The sequence below is a fragment of the Stegostoma tigrinum genome, chromosome 40, assembly GCF_030684315.1.
Source record: "Stegostoma tigrinum isolate sSteTig4 chromosome 40, sSteTig4.hap1, whole genome shotgun sequence".
Taxonomy (NCBI): Eukaryota; Metazoa; Chordata; class Chondrichthyes; order Orectolobiformes; family Stegostomatidae; genus Stegostoma; species Stegostoma tigrinum.
This window is the reverse complement of record NC_081393.1, coordinates 7,699,610-7,723,535: the sequence shown is the minus strand read 5'-3', so window position 1 is coordinate 7,723,535 and position 23,926 is coordinate 7,699,610. Positions and strand designations below refer to the sequence as shown.

The window sequence follows — 23,926 nt, the reverse complement described above, 5'->3', positions numbered from 1 at the left end:
TGGGAGTGATGAGTAAATATGTCCCTCTGAGACAGGCAAGACGGGGTAAGATAAAGGAACCTTGGATGACGAGAGCGGTGGAGCTTCTAGTGAAAAGTAAGAAGGTAGCTTACATAAGGTGGAGGAAGCTAGGGTCAAGTTCAGCTAGAGAGGATTACATGCAGGCAAGGAAGGAGCTCAAAAATGGTCTGAGGAGAGCCAGGAGGGGGCACGAGAAAGGCTTGGCAGAAGGAATCCGGGAAAACACAAAGGCATTTTACACTTACGTGAGGAATAAGAGAATGGTCAAAGAAAGAGTAGGGCCGATCAGGGATAGCATAGGGAACTTGTGTGTGGAGCCTGAGGAGGTAGGGGAAGCCCTAAATGAGTTTTTTGCTTCTGTCTTTACGAAAGAAACGACCTGTGTAGTGAATGAAACCTTTGAAGAGCAGGTGTGCATGCTGGAATGGATAGAGATAGAGGAAGCTGATGTACTGAAAATTTTGTCAAACATTAAGATTGACAAGTCGCCAGGCCCGGATCAGATTTGTCCTCGGCTGCTTTGGGAAGCGAGAAATGCAATTGCTTCGCCACTTGCGAAGATCTTTGCATCCTCGCTCTCCACTGGAGTCGTACCTGAGGACTGGAGAGAGGCAAATGTAATTCCTCTCTTCAAGAAAGGAAATAGGGAAATCCCCGGCAATTATAGACCGGTAAGTCTCACGTCTGTCGTCTGCAAGGTGTTAGAAAGGATTCTGAGGGATAAGATTTATGACCATCTGGAAGAGCATGGCTTGATCAAATACAGTCAACACGGCTTTGTGAGGGGTAGGTCATGCCTTACAAACCTTATCGAGTTTTTTGAGGATGTGACTAGTAAGGTTGATGAGGGTCAAGCTGTGGATGTGGTGTATATGGACTTCAGTCAGGCATTTGATAAGGTTCCCCATGGAAGGCTCATTCAGAAGGTCAGGAGGAATGGGATACAGGGGAACTTAGCTGCTTGGATACAGAATTGGCTGGCCAACAGAAGACAGCGAGTGGTAGTAGAAGGAAAATATTCTGCCTGGAAGTCAGTGGTGAGTGGGGTTCCACAGGGCTCTGTCCTTGGGCCTCTACTGTTTGTAATTTTTATTAATGACTTGGACGAGGGAATTGAAGGATGGGTCAGCAAGTTTGCAGACGACACAAAGGTCGGAGGTGTCGTTGACAGTGTAGAGGGCTGTTGTAGGCTGCAGCGGGACATTGACAGGATGCAGAGATGGGCTGAGAGGTGGCAGATGGAGTTCAACCTGGATAAATGCGAGGTGATGCATTTTGGAAGGTCGAATTTGAAAGCTGAGTACAGGATTAAGGATAGGATTCTTGGCAGCGTGGAGGAACAGAGGGATCTTGGTGTGCAGATACATAGATCCCTTAAAATGGCCACCCAAGTGGACAGGGTTGTTAAGAAAGCATATGGTGTTTTGGCTTTCATTAGCAGGGGGATTGAGTTTAAGAGTCGTGAGATCTTGTTGCAGCTCTATAAAACTTTGGTTAGACCGCACTTGGAATACTGCGTCCAGTTCTGGGCGCCCTATTATAGGAAAGATGTGGATGCTTTGGAGAGGGTTCAGAGGAGGTTTACCAGGATGCTGCCTGGACTGGAGGGCTTATCTTATGAAGAGAGGTTGACTGAGCTCGGTCTCTTTTCATTGGAGAAAAGGAGGAGGAGAGGGGACCTAATTGAGGTATACAAGATAATGAGAGGCATAGATAGAGTCGATAGCCAGAGACTATTTCCCAGGGCAGAAATGGCTAGCACGAGGGGTCATAGTTTTAAGCTGGTTGGTGGAAAGTATAGAGGGGATGTCAGAGGCAGGTTCTTTATGCAGAGAGTTGTGAGAGCATGGAATGCGTTGCCAGCAGCAGTTGTGGAAGCAAGGTCATTGGGGTCATTTAAGAGACTGCTGGACATGCATATGGTCACAGAAATTTGAGGGTGCATCCATGAGGATCAATGGTCGGCACAACATTGTGGGCTGAAGGGCCTGTTCTGTGCTGTACTGTTCTATGTTCTATGTTCTATGTTCTATGTTGTTGTATCTAACTCGCAACAATTCCTGCTCCCCCATTAAATATATGCTTGGTCATCCACAATCAGCACCAGTCCAGTCACATGCTAATTTTTAAAGTTTCATCTCTGTTTTCAAATCTCTGAATGGCTTGGGCCCACCTTTAGTTTGTTAGCTCCTCCAGCACAACAAGATTGCAAAACATCCCCAAAATTACTCACTTTACTGCTGGTGGCCATATTTTTCAGTTGCCAGATATTAAATTCCCTCCTGAAGACTCTCCCTAAAAACCACCTCCTTTTTGAATTATTAAACTTGTGATCATCTGCACTTCCATAATATGTGGCTCGGTGTCAAATTTGGCTTGATTGGCACTTACGGAGAATGTTTTCCTATATCAACGGCCATAGATAAACAAATACTGGAGAGATTTCAGGGAAAATGTTCAAGTCGTGGGTTCAAGTCCCACGTGCTCCAGAAGTGCATAATAAAAAATCTGAACATTTTGATTAAAAACTTCCACAAACATACATTGTCAGTGCTGTTGCTGCTCTGTTCATTCAGAAGCTAACGAAAAACACGTTTGCAGAAAGGAATAGAATGTTGCTGGAGTTAATTGAAGGAGGGTGAAAGGAAGCTTGAGTGCAGCATAAATACTGGCTTAGATTAGATGGCCAATTTAATTGCTTCAAATCTGCAAAATCTTCCCAAGTTTTGTCACAAAAATTTTAAATTTTAACACCTTTACTGAATACAAGACTGAGGAATTTCTTTTCAATGGGTCAAAATCATAGCATATAATTTCATCTTCTATATGTAGTATTTGTCAACCTTTCCCCTTCTTGACTGTCACAGAATCTCAGTTCTCTTGTTTACTGATCACCTTTCAGCATCATGTTGATGCAAGACCTCGCTATTGCACAAAATCACTTCAACGCTTACACATCTCAAACTTAGCTCACATTTACCATAGCTCAAAAAAATCATTGTTAAGAATTGTACAGCACGCTCAAGCAAAGGGATGAAATTAATTATTTCTCATTACATTTCAATCTGCAATGACAAAGTGACTTGACCCACATTGCGTGGTGAATTCAATTCAGTGGCAGTGACCCTTCCTCTGGGCTGTATAGCCTATGATCAAATTGCATCTGCTCCAGAAGAATGACATTGCAGGTTGGCTAACAAGAAGAAGAGTCACAAAAGTATTTTGACTTTTAAGTATTCCAAGGATGTGATCTTCACACCAAAAATTCTTTAGTCATTGATTTCTTCTCTGAATTCAGTTGAATTTAGCAGCTTCTATGCAAGTTTCCTTGAAGCTGAATTGCCTCAACTGTTTTAGCTCATTTCATGTTGCACAGAATTATTAACTGCTCCAGTAAAGCAGACAATTAAAAGTAATGAGCTATTTTGCTCAATCCAGTAATATCTCTGAATTGATCTGAATTTATTAGCCTTTGTTTTGCTTGTGCATAAACCATGGGACAGGATGATAACTTACTGAGACTGGCTGAGGTCAGCCCTTTGCTCTGTTTTGTTCAATGCAGACCTTGTGTAATCAAGACTTGCACCCAATCATGTCTCTCAGAAAAACATTCAAGTGATTTATATGTCAAGATTAACTCCAAAGTGCACAAGAACAACGATTATGAAAGATCATCTGTCATCTGTCTTGCCTGGCCTGGATTTGGCATCTCATCTGAAACACCCTGATCCACCAAGCCCCTTGCACACCCTTGTCCCTCGTCACTGCCCATTCCAATCTCATCTCCTCCTCCAATAGATCCCTTCGTTGTGACTGCTGAATTCAATCAGGAAATGGGAAAGAATTTCTTTCCTCGGCGATTTGTCAAAGTGTGGAACTTGCAATCAGTAAGTGATTGAAGCAACTAGCTTTGATGTTTTCCGAGGAACAAAACAAGTAGATGTAATTATATAATAATTGGATGCAGGTGATGCACATTAAAGAGTGAGCCACTTCATTTCCTTATAAACAGACACAGTTTGAAAGTGTAACTTCTAACTGAGGAAAGTTGTGTGTGAGGCTTGCAGCTAATCAACAAGCCTGTGATGTAGGAATTGTTGGCTGGGTACAACACAGAGGAGAGAAATGACAAATCTGTTGTGTTGAAATGGAAATTCATGTAACATTTGGACACAAATGAGTTGGCCTGAATAGCCTTTTATGTGCTGTATGTTCTATGTAATTATTTTCCTCCTCTTACCTAAACAGGTGTTTATCGATGAGGCAGACTAAAATGGATAATCAAATAACTGGGAAAAAGCTCTTAAATAATTAAGGAGTTTCGTATGAGGAATGAGACATTTTATTCTGATACCTGGGTTGAGCTGTGTAGTAGTGAGTCCTCCTTTTTAAGGAAAAAATCTTGGAATAGCAGTAAACACTGGTTAAGAGGTATGCAATGATAATGAACTGAGGGCCAGGAAGATTTTTTTTCTCTTGTAAAAGAAACCAATCACTTCAAGGTGGTGAAGTACCTTCTTTCGGTCTAATATAACTTGCTGGGAGATATTGGTTTTTTTGGGGTTAGTGGAGAGAATGAAAATTTCAACTGCAGTGAAAGTTGCGACTTTGTAATGCTGTGTGTGTATAATGTGGGTGGACAAATAACTCAACTTGGGTGGGGAGAATGCATTTGTGGGGCTCCCAAGTGTCAATTATGAAATTTGAGCATGTTTCCGTTCCATCTGTGGAACTAATGGGCTGGGTATCTCAGTTCCCAACTGAACTATCTTAAATGTGCTGAATTGATATTTGTTGAAGTCAGAGTGGATGGTTCCTTGGAATTCCTGATTTACTGAGGAGGGAAAAGAATTATTCATCCAAAAAACAGTTGGAGTTCACTTTTATTGCTAATCTACTTGAAGTGTCTCCTTTTACCTGTGCGCTCTCTCTCTCACTCACCTCAAGTTAGGAGGTTATCCTGGATTGGGGCTTGTTTTAGGCAGCAGTACTGCCATAACACAATACTGTGTACACTTGTGATCACAGATAATGGGAACTGCAGATGCTGGAGGATCTAAGATAACAAAGTGTGGAGCTGGATGAACACAGCAGGCCAAGCAGCATCTCAGGAGCACAAAAGCTGACATTTTGGGCCTAGACCCTTCATCAGGGGTCTCAGCTTGAAACGTCAGCTTTTGTACTCCTAAGATGCTGCTTGGCCTGCTGTGTTCATCCAGCTCCACACTTTAACTGTGTGCACTTGCTCCACTTTGCTGCATTAGGCCCACTATTGTGCATATCACCATACTATGGAAATGGTCTTATCTTTGTGCAAGTGTTGTGTTTAAACTTGGTACAACTGATGCCTGTACAAAACCTGCATTAGCAGCATGCTCTAACCAGTGGTATTGTTTTTATCATTAAAATAATTTCCTTGTTTACTAGTGGACCAGGAAACCAGAGGCTGAAGCAAACAATGCAGAAACTTAATAAAGAACTCACAAAAGCAATTGGGAATTGATACTCTGTTCAGTCACTGAATGGAATGAACAATCCATGAGCTAACAAATAATTGCACAGGTCCATATTTTCCTTTTTCTTAAGGCAGGACAAACATGTTCTAGCTGTTTTAGACAGCGTGATTACTGAACAATGGCAGTATGGTTGTTTCTTGACTGCCTTGTGAAATGACTCAGCAAAGCACAGTTTATTCCAAAAAAAATGGATATTTGAACTTGAGGAACCATACTGCTCGCTAGAACCTTTCTTCATTAATGTCCTGAGGAGGTGAAAAGCTCTGCTGAGTAGAGAGGATTTTAGGCAAGTCAAAAGGGTAACTTGACCCAATGGGTTTGTGTGTCTGTGTATCTCACTCTTCATGGGCCACCCCTCAGCCCCCCTCTTTCTACCATTTGCATTTGTTCTCACATGAGGCTCCTCCCCAAAAAAGCCCATTCTTTGGTCATGTTACTGTCTAAGATTCAGTTTATTGTCTGGGCTTTGTTTTGGAAGCTGTGCAGTGAACCTACTTGATGTATTTAAATGCATGCGATAAGCAGTGAACTGCTTTTGCAGAACAATGATGACAAAGACTAAACTACCACCACCAGACTCCTCACCCTGCTTGTGTATGTGTCTGTCTTTTATCCCCAGCACCCTCCTCCACATTTTATAGGGAAAACAAATGTGGATTTGTTATTGATTGCTGAGAGATCAGATAACTGAGTTCATGGCTGAGTTCTGTTTTAGATCTTTAAACAAAGAAAATTGACTGACTGGGCAAGACAGTGACCTGAGTAATCAACCATAGAATGGTTGATTATCTAGTGTAAGTTAATACTGCTGCAATGTTCACATATCCTTTCTGTCTGCAAAGAACAGAGCCTCTTTGTGTTAAGCTAGATCATTTGAACTTCAGGGTGCTATTGCAAAACTGGCTCACATCTTTAACTGCAGGAAGGCTGACATTTTGGGCCTAGACAAACACCAGCTTTCCTGCTCCTGTGATGCTGCTTGGCCTGCTGCGTTCATCCAGCTCTACACCTTGTTGTCTCAGATTCTTCAGCGTCTGCAATTTCTATATCTCAAGTCTTTAACTATTGGTTGTCATTACCATTTCTTAGTGTGCTTTGTATTGTGTAATAGATCTTGTCCAATTGTAAGATCACACTACACTGAAGACTGTTTAGGGTTTTGCAATGCAAAGTGTTTGATTAAGGTCAGTGTTTGCCTGCTGGTAACACTTGAAAGGACAAGTGATTTGATCTGATGCACCAGTTTTCAGGGCATATCGTTGCCATAGATGGCATGACAGTTGCCGAAATTTGAGTCATCTGACTAATTTGTGTGAGAGAGGTTGTCTTGGCCTTTCTGTCAATGGCAAACACTGCTTGTGATGCCCATGCATAGTAGTAGCATGAAACTGCTACTTGCACCTGAAATGCAAACTGTAGTTAACAGAACTAATGAAGTCAGCAACCACACAGAGAGGAGTCCAGTGTATAACTCCCCAAATCACCATGTGTGCTGCAATGAGTCATTGGCCGAGCTTTCTCTGAACCCAAAACCATCTTAATTAGAATCCTGTCTGTAATGAAGCAACTTGTCCTCCTAACCCAGTAATATTTGCTTTCACCTATTGTGATTATGTCTGTCTGTAAATCTGCAGCTTGACATATAAATTTCTTTTCCACTTAATAGGCTCCATCTTGCACTGGAATGCAGCTTTTGAAATGTAACCATCAATGAGCTCACTCTTTTCTTGACGTGCTTGAGAAGTCTACCCATTACATAGAGGTTATCCACCACATAGTTGGATTTGGCAGGATAGGCTGGGACTTCAGCGATACGAGTGCTTTTAAGATAATGAGTATGCAAAAGGGCATGGCAGTGACATTTACTAAAGAAATAAAATTTCAGGAACAAAGGAAAAAATCTAAGTCATTTTAATCAGGAATGGAAAGTTTTTTTTTTCTTTGCAATTAAGAGTGTCTGGTATTTTTAAGGATGTTTCAAATAAGGCATATATAGGATGGATGACTAGGAGGCTGGGGGAACACAACTGGCCAGGCAGGATTTGAAGAAAAGGAACAGTCAATGGTTCAAGTATAACCCTTCGTCAGGATGGCCACTTTGAAGAAGTTATCTGTCTCCCTCAAGATGCTGCCTGGCTTGCTGTGTTCTCCCACCCTCTTGTTTCTCTACCTTGGATTCCAGCATGTGCAGTTTCTTTTTTATTGCTAAGGCATATATAGGGTTGGAAGGCCAAGAGCAAAGGAAGTAGCTATGAAGGATTCAGGAACAGTTAGCTCCTCTCCTTTCCTCCTTGGAGATTAAATGTCCAACTCCATTCACAAACTTTTGTTTATAACAAGAATCAATAGTTCATCAAACAAATGACACCAAGATAGAGATAGCAAGAACTGCAGATGCAGAGTCAGGGATAACAGTGCGAAGCTGGATGAACACAGCAGGCTAGGCAGCATCAGAGGAGCAGGAAAGCTGACATTTCAGATCAGGACCCTTTTTCGGAAAAATCAGAATTCTGAAGAAGGGTTCTGACCCAAAACATCAGCTTTCCTGCTCCTCTGATGCTGCCTGGCCTGCTGTGTTCCTCCAGCTCCACACTGTGTTATCTCTGACACCAAGATAGAACTGAGTAAATAAAATTTCAAAATCCCCACTTCAGTGACTTCTTACCAAGGTAGATAAATAAGAATCAAGCTAGCAAATGGAAGTTAAATTCTGTAATGAGGAGAGGGATCACAGTAAAATTTACCTTCGGTTATCCATAGAATGCTTGCGAACTTGTACTGGTTTATTTCAATCTTTTCAGTATGACTGGAATTACAGGGCAAAACAGCTGGCAGTATCTAAGAAGGAATTATGCTTACTGTTACTGCAAAGGTTGGCAATTCACTGTCATCTAAGAAAGAAGTGTGCTACCCACAGAGCCAAAGTCTCGTTTTGAATTCCTATCTCCCAAATAAGTTTGACAGAGGGTATGTTGTATCATTGGGAGGTGCTATCTTTTAGATGAGGTATTAAACTGGGGAACACACCATTTACACTACACCATATTCTTTTTTTTGAAAGAAATGCCTGCTTATTTGTCAATGCCCTGACCAATAATTAAACATCAAAAACGTAACAAGAACAAAAATGAAGTTGCTGGAAAATCTCCAGCAGGCCCCGGCAGCATCCGTGAAGGAAAAAAAAACAGATTTAACGTTTCATGTCGGGTGCCCCTTCCTCAGTCACTAGACCCGAAACATTAACTATTTTTTTGCCTTCACAGATGCTGCCAGGACCAGCATCCGCAGTTCTTTCGGTTTGTAACAACATAACAAGAATAGATTATTTGATGTTTTGGTTTTGGTTCCTGCTTGAACGGATGACAGTTCTGAGGTTCTTGCACATTTTTTTTTTCTTCCTCCACCCCCCACCCCAAGTCCACTAAACTTTAGTCACTGTACAATTAACTGATAGTTCTTTAAATAAAAATAAACCAGGATGAAAATCAGCCTCAGTCAACGTGTCCATACAAAAAACACAGGAAGTAAGGACAGTAATTCATTCGTCACACACGATGCAACGACCATGGGCAATGGGAGCAGTACGGTGGCTCAGTGGTTAGCACTGCTGCCTCAGCACCAAGTGTTTTTCTGTATGGAGTTTGCATGTTCTTTGCACATCTGTGTAGCTTTCCTCCAGGTGCTGCAATCAGTCCACAAGGTGTGTAGGTCAGGTAGGTTGGCCATGCTACATTGCACAATAGAGTGGAGGCTAACAGGGGGTTACAGGGATAGGGTGGATGCTCTTTGGCTGGTTAGAGGCCATTCACCCCCATTAAGGCTGCACTACCTCCACTACAGGGATTCTACGTGGGGCCTCAAATTTCACGTGCCTGCCCGCTCTTGTTCTTTCCTCTTTTATGGTGCCTGGAAATCTTTCTCGGTCTTCAACATAATTTAACCAGGGAGCTATTCAGTTAGCCAGGCTTGAGGACTCAAGATTCATGACTGTCCAAGTGAATACATTGCTTCTGGTTCAGTTTGACCCTGATACCATCACGTCTCAAAGTCGATTCTCAACATGTCCACCTACCATTGACGCTCTACGCTTGCAACTGCACAAGATTTGTCAACACGTGAATACAAAAGATTGAGGTTTCCACTCTCATTAATAAACAAGTCAGTAAAGCATTTGTGAAGTCTGGTGCACAAAGCCAGCAACTAAAGCCCACTCAAAATGTATCACATTTCAGAAAGGCACATGGGGTGGTACAGAATGCACCAGAACATCAGGCAGTGTCAAGGTGACTCTGGGTGTTAAATGTTGCGGGACTGGGTCGAGCCCAGGACCATAGCCTCAGGGGGGAGGACGATAGTTTTATATTTGGGTTGGGGGGTGGGTTCTTTGGGAATGACTGGCCCGGGCGGAGGGAATGTTTCAATTGGGGAAAAATAAAGCAGAAGGAAAAGAGAACTCACACATTTTGCAGAGAGCTTCCTCCCCCCTCAGCAGCAGCAGCAGCAGGATCTGTCCCAGAGCCTGGTGTCCCCCTCCCACTCAACGTGGGAGCAGCAGCAGCTGTGAGGGGCGGAACCTTCGCACACCTGCTCACACTCACTCACACCTGGCCTCACTCGGCCCAGCTGCAGCTGCCCCTTCCCCTCCTCCACCTCCAGGTGTTCCCCCCACCCCCAGGGACCTTAACATCAGCTTCTCCTGGGCTCTATGACCAGGGTCCATAAGAAAAAACCCTCCCTCCCTCCCTCACGGCTACCTGAATCCTTGCACCATTTCTCCAGCCGTTCCCCTTTCTTCCCCCCACCTCATCACAACAGCATGGCTTAACTATTGTTTCTTTCTAAGTCTTTTTCACTGTTCAACATCTTTACTGTCTACATGACCGGACTGGATAGTGATCTCAGTTCGTCCTGTACCACCGTACAAAGATCAGTGGTCACCCCTTCCCCTGGGGAGCATTCTGCACCGACAGTGTTGCACAGTGGACTCTCATCCATGATCAGTTTGCTAGAATGTTCGTCTGAGCCCTTGGCAGGTGTGCCCACTTCTGATGCTGGCCCACTTGCTATTGCTCTAACATTCTTCCTTCTTCCTAAACTGCTATTTTCTCCATGGGAGAAGGTGTTCCCGTTCACAATTCTGATTGCCCTTTACACAAAGGCTGCAGAAAAGATTTCCAAGGGTGTTGCTGCTGGCGGAGGTTTTGAGTTATTGGGGGAATAAATTAAGTGTCAAAGGCTTGAGGGCTGGACCTTTTTAATATAGGTGTATAAAATCATGACGGGAACAGATAGGGTGAATAGCCAAGGTCTTTTTCACAGTGGAGTCCAAAACTAGAGGGCATAGGTTTAAGGTGAGAGAGCGAAGATGTACAAGGCAATTTTTTCACTCAAGGGTGTCTGTTGTCTGTGTCTGTGTCTGTGGTGTGGAATGTGCTGTCAGAGGAGTTAGGTGCAATCACAGCATTTTAAAGGTATCTGGATGGGTAACTGAATAAGAAGGGTTTAGAAGGGCCAAATGCTGGCAAATGGGACTATGTCAGATTGCAAAGTCTGTCTGGTTGGTACGGACAAATTGGACTGAAAGATCTGTTTCCATGCTGTATGACTTTATGAACTTACTGACACTTTTCAAGATCATCTCAACTTCAACTTCTTGATTATTGTTCTCATTGCATTGAATAAATCAAAGGATCCCACATGCTCTTTGAAAAGTCTTCTCAACTTGTCCTGGCAGGTTCAAACTTTAGTAATATTCAACCCCTGCTGTATCTCTGCCTCTCCCTCAAACTTCTGTTTCAGCTTCAAGGACTACGGCTTACATTTTGCTGCTTAAAAAAGAATTTCTGACAAGTTGTCACTTGCTGCAGTTTGACGTGTCGGGGTGTCGGGTTCATCTTACACATGCAGACCAATGAACTTTCAAGTGGAACAAAGCTTTTGTAATTTGTTTTCTGAATATTTTAAGTGAATATTTTATTTTTTAAAAATGACCAGAGGCACCAATGAAGCTAAGGGAAGAAAAAGGCTGCTGATGTCATCGGAGAAACTGGCACACATTGCATGTGCTCTGATCTCCACTTATTGCTTCTGGTAACAAAAAGTTCTCTGGGCAAAAATATCAAGAGCTACCGCAAGCTTCTGACAAGTTGATGGCTTAAAACTAAGATTAATTGGAAGTCTTTTTAAATGAAGTGAGATTTTGTATTAATGCAGTGACTTCATGTTCTCAGTATGTCCCAAAGGGTTTGAACATCACATTTTGACAATTGTTTGATGAGCAAGTGCATCAGTTAATTTGCGCACAGAGTCTTTCTGACATCAAATGAGATGAATGATCATGGATTCAGGCAGCGCAGGAGGGAATTCAGCCCATTTGTGTGCCAGCTTCTGGATTTCAGTCCCAAACCCCAGTATGTTTTTCCCAAGCAGCCCTGTGAGTGTGATTTCTTCAGCCTAATGCAAGTGATCAGCTGATCTCTGCTGGTGTTGGGTGAATGTTGGCATTGGATTTTCAAGCCCATCTGACCTGCATCCTGGACAGATATCAGATTAATGCTCAATCCTGACAGGAGCTCTGCTCATCAGCTGTCAGGGAATCTATTCCTCTACTGCTGTTTTTTACATTCCTTGGCAAAAAGATAAATATTTACAAGCCATCATTCATACGAAGAATCTTTGTCTAATCTACTGCAGACATGATAATGTTGTTAAAAATATTGCTTACTGTGGAGTGCTTAAAAGGCAATAAGATTTCAAATTAGATCATCAAACGCAAGACTGAAAATTTCAAACATTGATAATCCTTTAACATGCAACTGGAAAAAAAATGCTTCAGCCTGAAAGCAACTGCAGGCTACATAATTATTTTTGTCTCTGGACAAGGTCATAAGGGTAGTTCAATTCAATAGTTGTAGACCAGTGTAGCAGAGGAGGTGAGATGCTAGAAATGTAGTGGCAGTAAATCAATCGACCACCAACCTGTCTCCAATGTAGAAGGCCATTTTAAACATGTAAACTTCTTCAGTGATCTCATTTTAGCCTTAACCAATAGCTTAGTGCTTGAAAGAGCAGCAATCAAATGGATTCCTTTACAGAGCCTTCCCACTGTGCAACCTTTTCCAGTATTTAATTGAAGGAAAATTTTTTTCTCCTGCTCCAGTACTCAATGTTAATCAAGCACTGTGACAAACCATGGAGTTAAGATTGGCGGTGAGAAGAAGAAGTGGCTGTTAGCATATATCTTAAAACTAACTCTGTCCCTTCAGATGGTCTTGCTGAAATGCAGCATGGCGATTGGGAAGTAGGAAGAGGCCAAGAATAAAGGGCTGGTAGATAAAGGGGATAAGTGTGAGGCGGAAAAGGAATTCACGACAACTAAATCTTTCTCGTGCACTTTATATTGATAAGTTTGGAAGTAGGTGAGAGCAGCCTGAGCTGAATTAGACCGGCATGATACAGTTATACATGTCAGCTACAGATGCAATCGGGTGAAAGCTTTCTACATTTGGAAACCACTGCAAATCAATGAAGCAAATTTATGACATTGTTTCAGTAATGGGCTAATTGGCCTTCTTCTGTGCTGCACAATTCTAGGAACTGACGATTTGCCCTGACACTCCAGTGAAGTACTAGAGGCATTCTATATGGTTAGCTGGCTTTGCAATTAAATGGCAAATTCGACAGACTAGCCTGCCCAGTTAGTTAGGTAATTGGGATCCCATGGCAATATTTAAAGAGGAACAATGTCCTCTCCAACAAACCTCTCTCAATTGGAAGCACCAGTGTAAAGACTTTACAACACAGGACTCTCGGTTTAAGAGACAACAGGGTGTAGAGCTGGATGAACACAGCAGGCTAAGTAGTATCAGAGGAGCAGGAAAGCTGACGTTTTGGGGTCTGGACCCTTCTTCAGTAAAAACAATTTCTGAAGAAGGGTCTAGACCTGAAATGTCAGTTTTCCTGCTCTTATGATGCTGCTTGGCCTGCTGTGTTCATCCAGCTCTACACCTTGTTGTCTCAGATTCTCTAGCATCAGCAGTTCCTACTATCTCCCTCAGTTTAAGAACCTTTTGTGAGATGTTACTGGCTAGGAACTGATTTCCTGAAATTGGTAATGCAGTTGGTATAATGTTGCTAGTTGGGTCACTGTTCACAAAGTCATTTGTAACATTGCTGAAAAATGAGGTGTGGTGAAATAAAAACCATCTTCATTTCTAAGCTAAAAGAAAACAATCTCCTTCATAAAATTAGCATGAATTATATTCAGCCAGTGTATGTTTCTATTTGTGTGTGTGTGTGTGTATACACCATTGGGGAAACAGAACAAGCTGGGACAGAGAGATTACAATTTTGAATGCAAAGTTCTACTTTCAGACGAATGTAACACTTTTATGGTTTGAACACAACTTTGAAATGCCAGCTTTACCACTCCCCAGGTATCGATGATTCAAAATACCCATCAGCAGTTACTGTGCACATTTTTTGGCAGAGGTTTGAAAAATATTTTGGAACTTGCATCAAAAGCTATCACCATTACTCTGGAGATTCTGTCAAGTCTTACAACTCAAAATATGTCTGTTTTGTACACTAGTTTTGCAGTGGTTGGATGTAAAAGATCCTCAGGCAAGATCCCTTCATTCAGGCTAGTGCATCATTGCCTTGCACGAGTAAGTTCAGAATCAAATTCATTCTTTGGTTATGAATGCGTTTCATCTTTTATGAATGTACACAACTTTGCATCATCACCATTAAACACTGGATGCAAGAACAGTATCACATGGACTATTTCATTGTTCACCTTTGGCTCATCTCCTCCTCCCCCTCCTCCTCTGCCTTTCCACGTCACCATCTTAGTTGTCTTTCTCTGCTTTGACCCCATCATGGTCATGTTACATTACAACATACCTGACTTATTCTTTTGTCATGTACCCACAATTAGCTTTCCACATCTTGTCTACTTCCCAAAAAGCTGTGATGTATTGTATTTGAATTCCAAGGTTAGTAATAGAAAACCAGGACTTGTGACCATTTCTGTTTTTGACTGCTGCCATGCTCTCCCGTTTGCAAAAGCAAGATTTTTTTGTGTTAATCAATTGTGGGATGTGCTAGCCAGCATTTATTGCCCAACCCTTGAACTGAGTGGCTTGCTAGGCCACTTCAGTGGGCAGTTTACAGTCAGCCACTTTACTGTGGGTCTGGGTTCGCATCTAGGCCAGATCAGGTAAGGATGGCAGATTTCATTGTTGAAGGACATCAGTAACCCTTATAGGTTTTTCCCTGACAATTGACAATGATTTCATGGTCATGAGTAGATTTCTTAATTCCAGATTTTTCTTTTCTTAATGAATTCAAATTCCATCATCCGCCGTGGCAGGATTCAAACCCGGGTCTTGCTGAGATTCAGAGTTAACAATCTAGCGATAAAAGGCTACTAGGCCATTGTCCCTTCCAATTGTGCACACACCTATTCTAGTAGTACACAAATCAGCCTTGTTGTCCTTCTTCAAGCTGATGAGAATTCACCTAACCCAAATTCAACAATAAGAATATAAATAAGAAAGAGGAACAGGAGTGGGTCATTCAGCCCCTTGACCGTGCTGCCCCATCCAGAAGGATCATGGCTGATCTCAGTCTCCTTGTGTCAACTTTTCTCCCCACTCAACAGCCGATCAAGCATCTGTCTGTCTCAGCCTCGCACATGATCAAGGACTCTGCAACCACAGCTCTCTGTGTGGCAAGGAATTCCAAAGACACTCAACATTCACAGAAGAAATTCTTCCTCATCTCAATCTTATATTGGCACGCCTTTTATTCTGAGACTGCCCTCTGCTCCTAGGCTCCTATGAGGAGAAACATCGTCTCATTTGCCATGTTAAGCCCCTTCAGAATCCTCTCTTTCAATGAGATCACCTCCCATTTTTGTAAACTCGATGGATCAAGTCCTAAGCTGTTTAGCCTTTGTGCATAAGATAATTCCTCCATCTAAGTGAACTTTTTTTTGAATTGCTTCTCAGTAAATATACCTTATCTTCAATAAAGGGACTATAACAGATCTGAGAACTCCAAATGTGGTCTCATCAGCACCTAGCCATTTGCAGTAAAATGTCCTGATGCTTATATTCCAGCCCCCTTGAAACTTTTATCTTCCTGATGAAAAGCTCCACTAATGCGCTAGATTTGTTTTGTGCACAAGTAATCTAAAGTCCTTCTTTTCTGTTGCAGCTTTCTGCAGATTTTCTCCATTTAACTTTAACTTTTTTCTCCCTTCAAAATGAACAGCTTCACGATTTCCCACATTATACTTCATTTGCCACTTTTTTGCCCACTTACTAAACCGATCAACACCTCCTAATTCTTCCACTGCTCCCGTTTGGTTTTTCTTTTTGAGTACATTTATATTGGCTGACGTCCAATAGTGGATGAGCTGGCATTACTATCCTACTAAATATTGGCATGGCCAAAGTCATTGTCATTTTGCCCCTAGACCCTGACTCCACCTAGACTCTTCACAAACATTGGTGTGACAAGGGAAACTTGCCGTTATCATTTCAGTCTAAAACAACTTATTTCCAAGTTTGTAAGAACACCTGACTCTGTCCTATCCTTATGCATCTACCTTTTGAAATGCTAATCCATTTCATTCCAGACTTGACTGTGTGCTCATGCCCCTCCATCTGGCTTCCCATTTTCTCTCCTCCACAAAAGAAAGACTATCCAAAACTCTTGAATCCCAATTCATATTGTCACCCATTACAACCATGCTTAAAATCTATTTTTTTGTTGTTTAATGTTCAATGAGGTCATTGTTTTAGAAGTATCACCTCTGCACTTTGCCAATCAATCTCTATCCAGCTGGCTCCACTGCCTAATTCCTGGCCGCAGTGAAGGCTTTATTTTTCGAATATCTTTACTTAAGAAAATATCACTTCCTCAGCTGTTGTCATAAGTTCTCAGCATGCCTTCAGATTACACATCCAGCCCAGTGACAATCACCGTACAATCACAGTATAAACATGATTTATGAAAAAAAAGTCTTACATCCCTCCAGTTCCCCTTTAATGAGATTTTTGACACTCAGCACATCACATTGCTTCTTAATGCTCTAAGCTCTCCTGTCAGCAGCAACTTAAGTTGATTTCCTCTGCACTGCAGTTTCCTGAGCTCTCAGCACAGGAGGAGGCCAGCCCGTCAAGTGCTGCTGCAAATCCACTGGATGTATTCATAACTGTGCTGATCAGATATTCATACTGTAATAATTTGAAGAACTTTGCTTTCAATACTCCTCCAACCCATCCCTTAAATAAGTGAAGTGAAACTTTTCCATTTATTGGTACACTTTTTTTGTAATGATGTGATTCCTTTGCAGATTTTGCAGGTAACCTTCATAACGGAGGACCTGTCTTTTAAAAGAAATCTTTCCATAGAATGGTTCAAACGCACTAGACTGGATTTATGACAAGCTCTTCCATGTAGTGCCCTCTGCTCAGAAATTGCTGAGAGGCCAGTTTCAAAAGTGTAGAATTGCAATGAAGTTTAGATGTGGGAATGAATTCAAAGGACTAAAATGAACACTGCCAAAAGAAATCACCATTGCACATCATGTAGCAGATCTGGGTATATTTTGATGGAGCCAGACTAAATTGAAGTTACTGTGTGGCCAAAGAAGAATGTCTGAATTACTGTGGGTGACTCTTCATTGCTTCCCAGGCCAGTTGAAGATGCAACTTATTGCTCCCATGTAGTGTGAACATGGGGTTACAACTGAAAGATTGGAGATTTTGAACATTTTTACAAGTGTCAAACAGTTATCAGAAATTTGCATTACTTTGCAAACTGATGTAACAATGAGCTGACTGGTGAGGCAGAATGCAATTTTTTTTAGAAATAATAAGAACTGCCAATGCTGGAGTCAGAGATAACATAGTGTGGAGCTGAACAACATAGCAGGCCACGCAGCATCAGAGGAGCAGGATAGCTAATGTCTCTGGTCAGGACCCTTCAGAAATGAAGAAGGGTCCCGACTGGAAACATCAGCTTTCCTGCTCCCCTGATGATGCCTGGCCTGCTGTGTTCCTCCAGCTTCACGCTGTTATGCAAATTTGTTTTAGGTTTCTTGGGTTCTGAATGTCTCAGTCAATGTCATCTGAGGGCCCTGTTTTGTCCTTGTCCCAGTGGGTGTTTGGTGGGGTTAGTGAAGAGAGAGTTTGCTCTGTGTCTGGTCCCATGCTGTCAGTGTCCTTTGTAATGTTTGGGGACAGTATAGAAAGGCAATTACTTGCTGTCTAAGGTTAGAGAGAGTTTCACTCTATATCTAACCCTGTACTGTTCCTTTCCTCAGGGTGTTTGATAGAGACGATGTAGTGGCAGCTTTACTCCATCTAACTGCATGTTGGGACTGTTTTGGATAGTGTTGAGGAAGCTTTACTTTGTTCACTATTCAGCTTTAAAGCAGTTGAGGGATCTGTCAGTTCGATTTGAGTCAGGGGGGAAAAATACAGTGAAGAGGCTGCTGCTGGTCTCTTCAAGATGTAGAGTGGTCAATGGTATGAATGGTCGTCAAAATGGGTGATGTCAGGCAGATCAAAGAGATTTGGAGGAGGCAGTAGCCTAGTGGTAATATCGCTAGACCTAGATAATGTTCTGGGGATCTGGGTTCACATCCTGCCAAGGCAAATGGTGCAATTTGAATTCAATAAATATCTGGAATTAACAGTCCAATGATGACCATGACTCCATTGTCAATTTTCGGAAAAACCCATCTGGTTCACTGATGCCCTTCAGGGAAGGAAACTGCCATCCTTACCTGGTCTGGCCTACGTGTGACTCCAGACCTACAGCAATGTGGTTGACTCTGAACTTCCCTCTCAGCAATTAGGGATGGACAATAAGTGCTGCCTGGTCAGCGATGCCCTCATACCATGAATGAAAGAAAATTCACTTCAGCTCAACAGTGGACGAGGAAGAGGGCTGGATAGTATGGTGCCAGACACTGAACTGAGGAATGAGCAAGATAAAAGACTGGTGGGAAAGATGGAGAAGGGTTCCACGAGCAAAGAGATCCTTGAGACATTGAATGAAAAACAAAATTTTTACGGATGAAGTCAAATGCCATGTTGATTGGCTGTTGGCACCAGTAGGCAGTGCTAACTGGCAGCAGAGTAGTATGAAATAAGCAGAGAGGGAAAACTCTAGTAGAGAAGGAGAAATGGTCAAGAAGAAATATTCTGAAACATTAAAATCTGCTGTCTAATGTGATCTCTGCTAAAATCAGGAGACACACAGAAATCTGCATTACCTGTGTACTCATCCACACGTTCCTCAAGCATGTGTTCTTTCTGATGGACCCAGTCTCCATTGCACTTGAAGAAGATCTGCATGGCAGGCATCGCTTTGCAACGCAGCTTAATGGGGTTGCTCTTCACGATGTATGAGTCCTCTGGTTCAACTAGGAAGCGTGGCAGGGTCCCTAACGGCATGGATTCAGGCTGGCTATCTCCTTTACCTGTCCCTGCTGAGTGAGAAGACAACGGTGAAATTTTGTTAGAACACAAAGATATTTCAAGAAAAAAACTTGTTTGAACTTTATTCGCTGCAACAAATTCTGCACATTACACAATCACAATACAAACGTTTCAACATTTTGAGCACAGATTTGCTGAATTATTTGATGGCCCAGCTGGACCTTACAGTAGTGGGAAGACCATCTCTCACGGGAGGACAAATTATTTCTTTCTCCTAATGAATGCTTAGGATGTGGAATGCGCTGCCTCCGTGATTATGGATGCACATTCAATCATAATTTTCAGAAGGCAAATGGTTAATGAGCTGTTTACCAAAAAAAATTGAAGAAAGAGCACGGAGTGGGTCTCATTGAATTGCTATGGTGCTATTTCAGTCTCTGAAATCGCTCCATGAAGACAATCCCACTACTTCAGAGATTCATCTTGTTTATCCTCTCTCTCTTTTTGTACTTCCTACAATAGCCCAAGGTAAGGTCTGACCAAGGCTCAACACAACTGCAGCAAGCTGCCTTTACTCCTGTACTCAAATACTTAAATGAAGAACAACATACTTTTTTTTAACCTTCTTTATTGCTTGCTTAACTTGCATGCTTGCTTGTTTGATTCATGAACAAGGACTCCAAAATCCCATTGGGTTTCTGCACTTCCAAATCTCGCACCATTTTAAGAAATATTCTGCATTTCTGTTTTTGATTAAAATGAACAACCTCACACTTATATTACCTCTACCATGTACCAGCCCAGTCTCTTAGCCTCTCCTAGTCCTCTTGGAGCTCCGTTATATCCTCCTCAGCTTCAATTTACAACCAATCAACAAATTTGAGAATATGACATTGGAGTCTCATTTCCAAATTGTTTATGTATTCCCAATTGATTGTTGCATTCCAAATGGAAAGTATGCCATTAAAATGTATTTACAAATCCCCTGCACGGAACTTAATCAAAAACAACTTTAAAAAATGATAAACACAGAGCATCCACCAGTTGTACCTTACCAATGTTAATTGTCATGAAAATAGATCGCATATCTTGATCAGTTTCCTTCAACCCAGTAAAGGAGGACCAAATTCTTCCCAATCCTTGAACTTTTCTGGCATTCTTTATAAGCCATTTCCTCTCATTTAATGCAAATGTTTAAAGTCTTTAAACATGGTTGATTTTACATTTTTCTTGACTTGAGTCACTTGTGCCCCACTGGACCGTAAATTTGTTGTAGACCTTATTGCTTTTGTTTAAATTCTCATCATTGACTCTTAACCATGAAATCTTGAGTGTGTTTGTCAAATGCAACAGAGATAATTAGCTCCTCATAACTTCCAGTTTTCTTTTGTGAGAGTTAAGACCCTCATTTTAGAATTAAGTATACTACATGTAAACTGCGCTACATGCAGAATTCCATCATCTCCTGGCCTTCCTGTATGCAACGCAGTGACTATGAGTTAAATGGTACAAAAATTTGAACCCAGCGTGACCACTTGGGTGGAAAATCCCTGGGTTTTTCTTGTGTCAGTCATTGTTGATAGTCTGCAAAAAGATGAAATACTTTGACTCTGAATCACAGATCTATCCAAATCCAGGTAGCACAACAGCTCTTCGTGAATGGGGCATTTAATTCCATGGAGAAACATATTGTGCAATATAGAATCCATCATGCTGTACTCAGCAGCGATTCTGTGAGGGAGAAGAATCCAATTCCCTAAATGAGAGGTTGAGCAGAATGGTTGGATTCATTGACATCTTTTAATGGTGTGATTCATCACTTGTCATTCCATCAAGACATTCCTGTTTGATGCTTTTTTTGGGATTTTATGGGAAGAGTTTCTGCTTGCATGTATCGAGACTGACCGAGTTAATGTGTTCGGGTTATTCACTGTATTGGTTGAAGTAACAAAAGCCAAGGTGTCTCAATTTCTAGGAAAACACCGGCTGTGTTGCAATGTCAAGTCTAGTCACTCAGCTCAGCCTGGAGCATAGAAAGCCTTTGTAACTTTGCTTAGTATGCTATTTGTCAGACTGCCATGCAGTCCTGTACACCAGCTCTGTCAGAACTCGACTGCACTTGGATCACTTGTTTAAACATGTTAAAATGAGCCCAAACCTGCTGACAGAGACTGATTTTCCATGGTAATCAGCCTACTTTGAATGAAGGCAAGGCCGTTGATCAACCAATGCCTGTCTGTGCTGAAGCAGGTATGTGCAGGCTAGAGTGTGAGGGAACACAACCTGCAAATACTGGAGATATGAGGTACTTGCTTAAAATAAAGTTCCTTTTCAAGGACTTCTGAGAAGATTTCAGCATTGGTTGTTCACAGCAAAGACTCAGTTGTCAGTTCTGTTGAAGGATTTGCTTCTGACAAATGACCTATCTGTTGTTAAAACGCTGTATTTTCATAATCTTCTGCCAATACATCCAATGCCATTTTTGCAGTGAATGTCACTGCAGAATACTTTGATGTTCTCAGCACATTTGTGATATCTAAGTTTTGGTAAAAGTCACAGCTACATAAAGTAAGTGGCAGAGCATGATAAAAACTTGCAAGTTTTCTGAACCATTGGAGGCTCAGAAGGATTCTCTTTGATGCAAGGCAGTTCTTTAAGCTGTTTGTGTGGAACAACCAGCATTTTGATGCTCAATCCCAGTAGTCTTTAGAGTAGGAGGTGGTAATGCACTGTCTCTTGATTCACAACACTCTGGTGAAGGGACTTCAGTATTACTAACAGTATGGGATGCCCACGTATTAGTTAGCAAGAGTGAAGGATTATCAAATGAGCCACGATTTCAGTGAATGGTGACCTGATGGGCTGAAAGGAGCAAAAGTGGGTCAATGTCTTGTGATCTTCAATTTCTCAGTCAGAATTGCGTGTGAGTTGGAGTGGCATTTCATGGATGGTGTTCCAAAGTACCTGTTACCCTGGTGGCTTTGGGAGTACTGTCTGATTTGCAAATGTTTCTCTTGCTCAGACAATGTTTTTGTTACAACACATTGTGTGTGCCTGAATTGTAGGAAATACCAAACAAAATCATGCTTTGCTTAATGTTATACATGTAGTGTCGCCAACAAAGGGGAATAGGGGTTAATTTAAATTGATTTTGCTTTTCTTTCCCCATTTATAATGATGAAACAACAAGGTATTGTTTAATTTTACTCCTTTTTCTCTTTTCGATTTACTGCTGTCTTCACTGTCATTTTACTGGCTGTAAGTGGGTAGTTCATCTCCAAATCCTCGTCACTTTTTTTTTCCGGAATGTCGAATTAATGCAGGGGTTCAGAAGCTTCTGGCAACTCAAATCATGGGATTAGCCATGCTCATTTTGAATCCAACAAGCACGTCAATGTTTGGAACAAACAGAACGTAAGCATGAAACAAGAGAATATGGTTTTCCATAGCATTTCTCCTCTTCCCTCCGGCTATGAAAACAGTGAATATTCATCATCCTCTCATCCCTCACAGTCCTCTTGTTTAAAACACAACTGAAAATCAACTTTGTTGTCAACTATTCTAGTTTCTCCACAAGTGGCTCAGTCTGATGAGATTTCCACGATGCACTTTCAGGTTTTTTTTTACAACGTTCAAAGCATTATTGTATTTATATGTGATAATTTGGTTTATTCTCAGACACCCAAAACAGACCGCCTGATTAGAATTTGTAAATGCTTGTGATACGATGGACAGTGAATTTATTTATTCAGAAGGCACAACCTCTCCATTTCAATTCAATGAGATGTGACTCCTAATCATGTTCAGGAGCCTGTTTTTACTGGCTGGGAGGCATCCATTGGATAGATTGAGGCTGAGGTGAAGTTTTAATTGCACAGTTATCACACAGAAAAAATAATGGAGTGGGAACAAACTAGTGTTAGCTGATCAAAGGCATAGCTCAAATATTCCTCCTGTGTTGAGTGCTTTAAAATAAAGTTTAGTCTAGCTGAAGGGATTATGCTGTTGTGCCTCAGCTGAGGAATAAAGCGCTGTTCAGACTGTGTTGCAAGACATCCAAATGTACGGCACATACTAATTTCAATCTAGGCACTGCTCTGCTCTGTAAATGTCAAGAGCTCCCGTCAGTCCTTTACAAAAACTGAATCTCCCAGGGCCATTCAACCAATGTTGGTGTGTTCCTTAGGCCAGTGCGCAGTGATGCACTGCCAGCGGCCTCCCCTGTAAATAGTGATGCACTCACTGGGTGTATCCTATGAGGACTGACAGTTTGTGAAATGAACTTCTGCAAGCATCTATGCCTTACCAAAGACCATGCTATAGTGACAGACAGAATTCTGAGGACCTATACAAATACTGATGCACTCGGTCTGACGGATAATTTGCCCCTTATTCACCACCTAGCTAAATTATAACTCGCCCAGTTTTCAAAGTATGATATGGAAACTAAATAAACAAGAATAATCAGCAAAGGTTTGCTCTCTCAAATGCAAATGCAAGCACTTATATGATCAGTGATAATGGGAACTGCAAATGCTGGAGAATCCAAGATAACAAAGTGTGAAGCTGGATGAACATAGCAGGCCAAGCAGCATCTCAGGAGCACAAAAGCTGACTTTTCGGGCCTAGACCCTTCATCAGAGAGGGGGATGGGGTGAGGGTTCTGGAATAAATAGGGAGAGAGGGGGAGGCGGACCGAAGAGGGAGAGAAAAGAAGATAGGTAGAGAGGAGAGTATGGGTGGGGAGGTAGGGAGGGGATAGGTCAGTCCAAGGAAGACGGACAGGTCAAGGAGGTGGGATGAGGTTAGTAGGTGGGAGATGGAGGTGCGGCTTGGGGTGGGAGGAAGGGATGGGTGAGGAAGAACAGGTTAGGGAGGCAGAGACAGGTTGGACTCGTTTTGGGATGCAGTGGGTGGAGGGGAAGAGCT

At 42.0% G+C, this 23,926-nt stretch overlaps 1 protein-coding gene across 5 annotated transcripts in view; it reads right to left on the bottom strand.

Annotated features, from left to right (window-relative positions):
• LOC125448094 (netrin receptor UNC5D-like) overlaps nt 1-23,926 on the bottom strand; it is a 487,552-nt gene that overhangs the window by 204,900 nt on the left and 258,726 nt on the right. For 4 of the 5 annotated variants that reach the window (XM_048523119.2, XM_048523121.2, XM_048523123.2 and 1 more), the window contains exon 2: nt 18,832-19,047. In XM_048523119.2, the coding sequence (XP_048379076.2) occupies nt 18,832-19,047 (216 nt within the window). The remainder of the gene's footprint in view (nt 1-18,831; nt 19,048-23,926) is intronic. The other variant, XM_048523122.2, reaches the window with a different exon arrangement.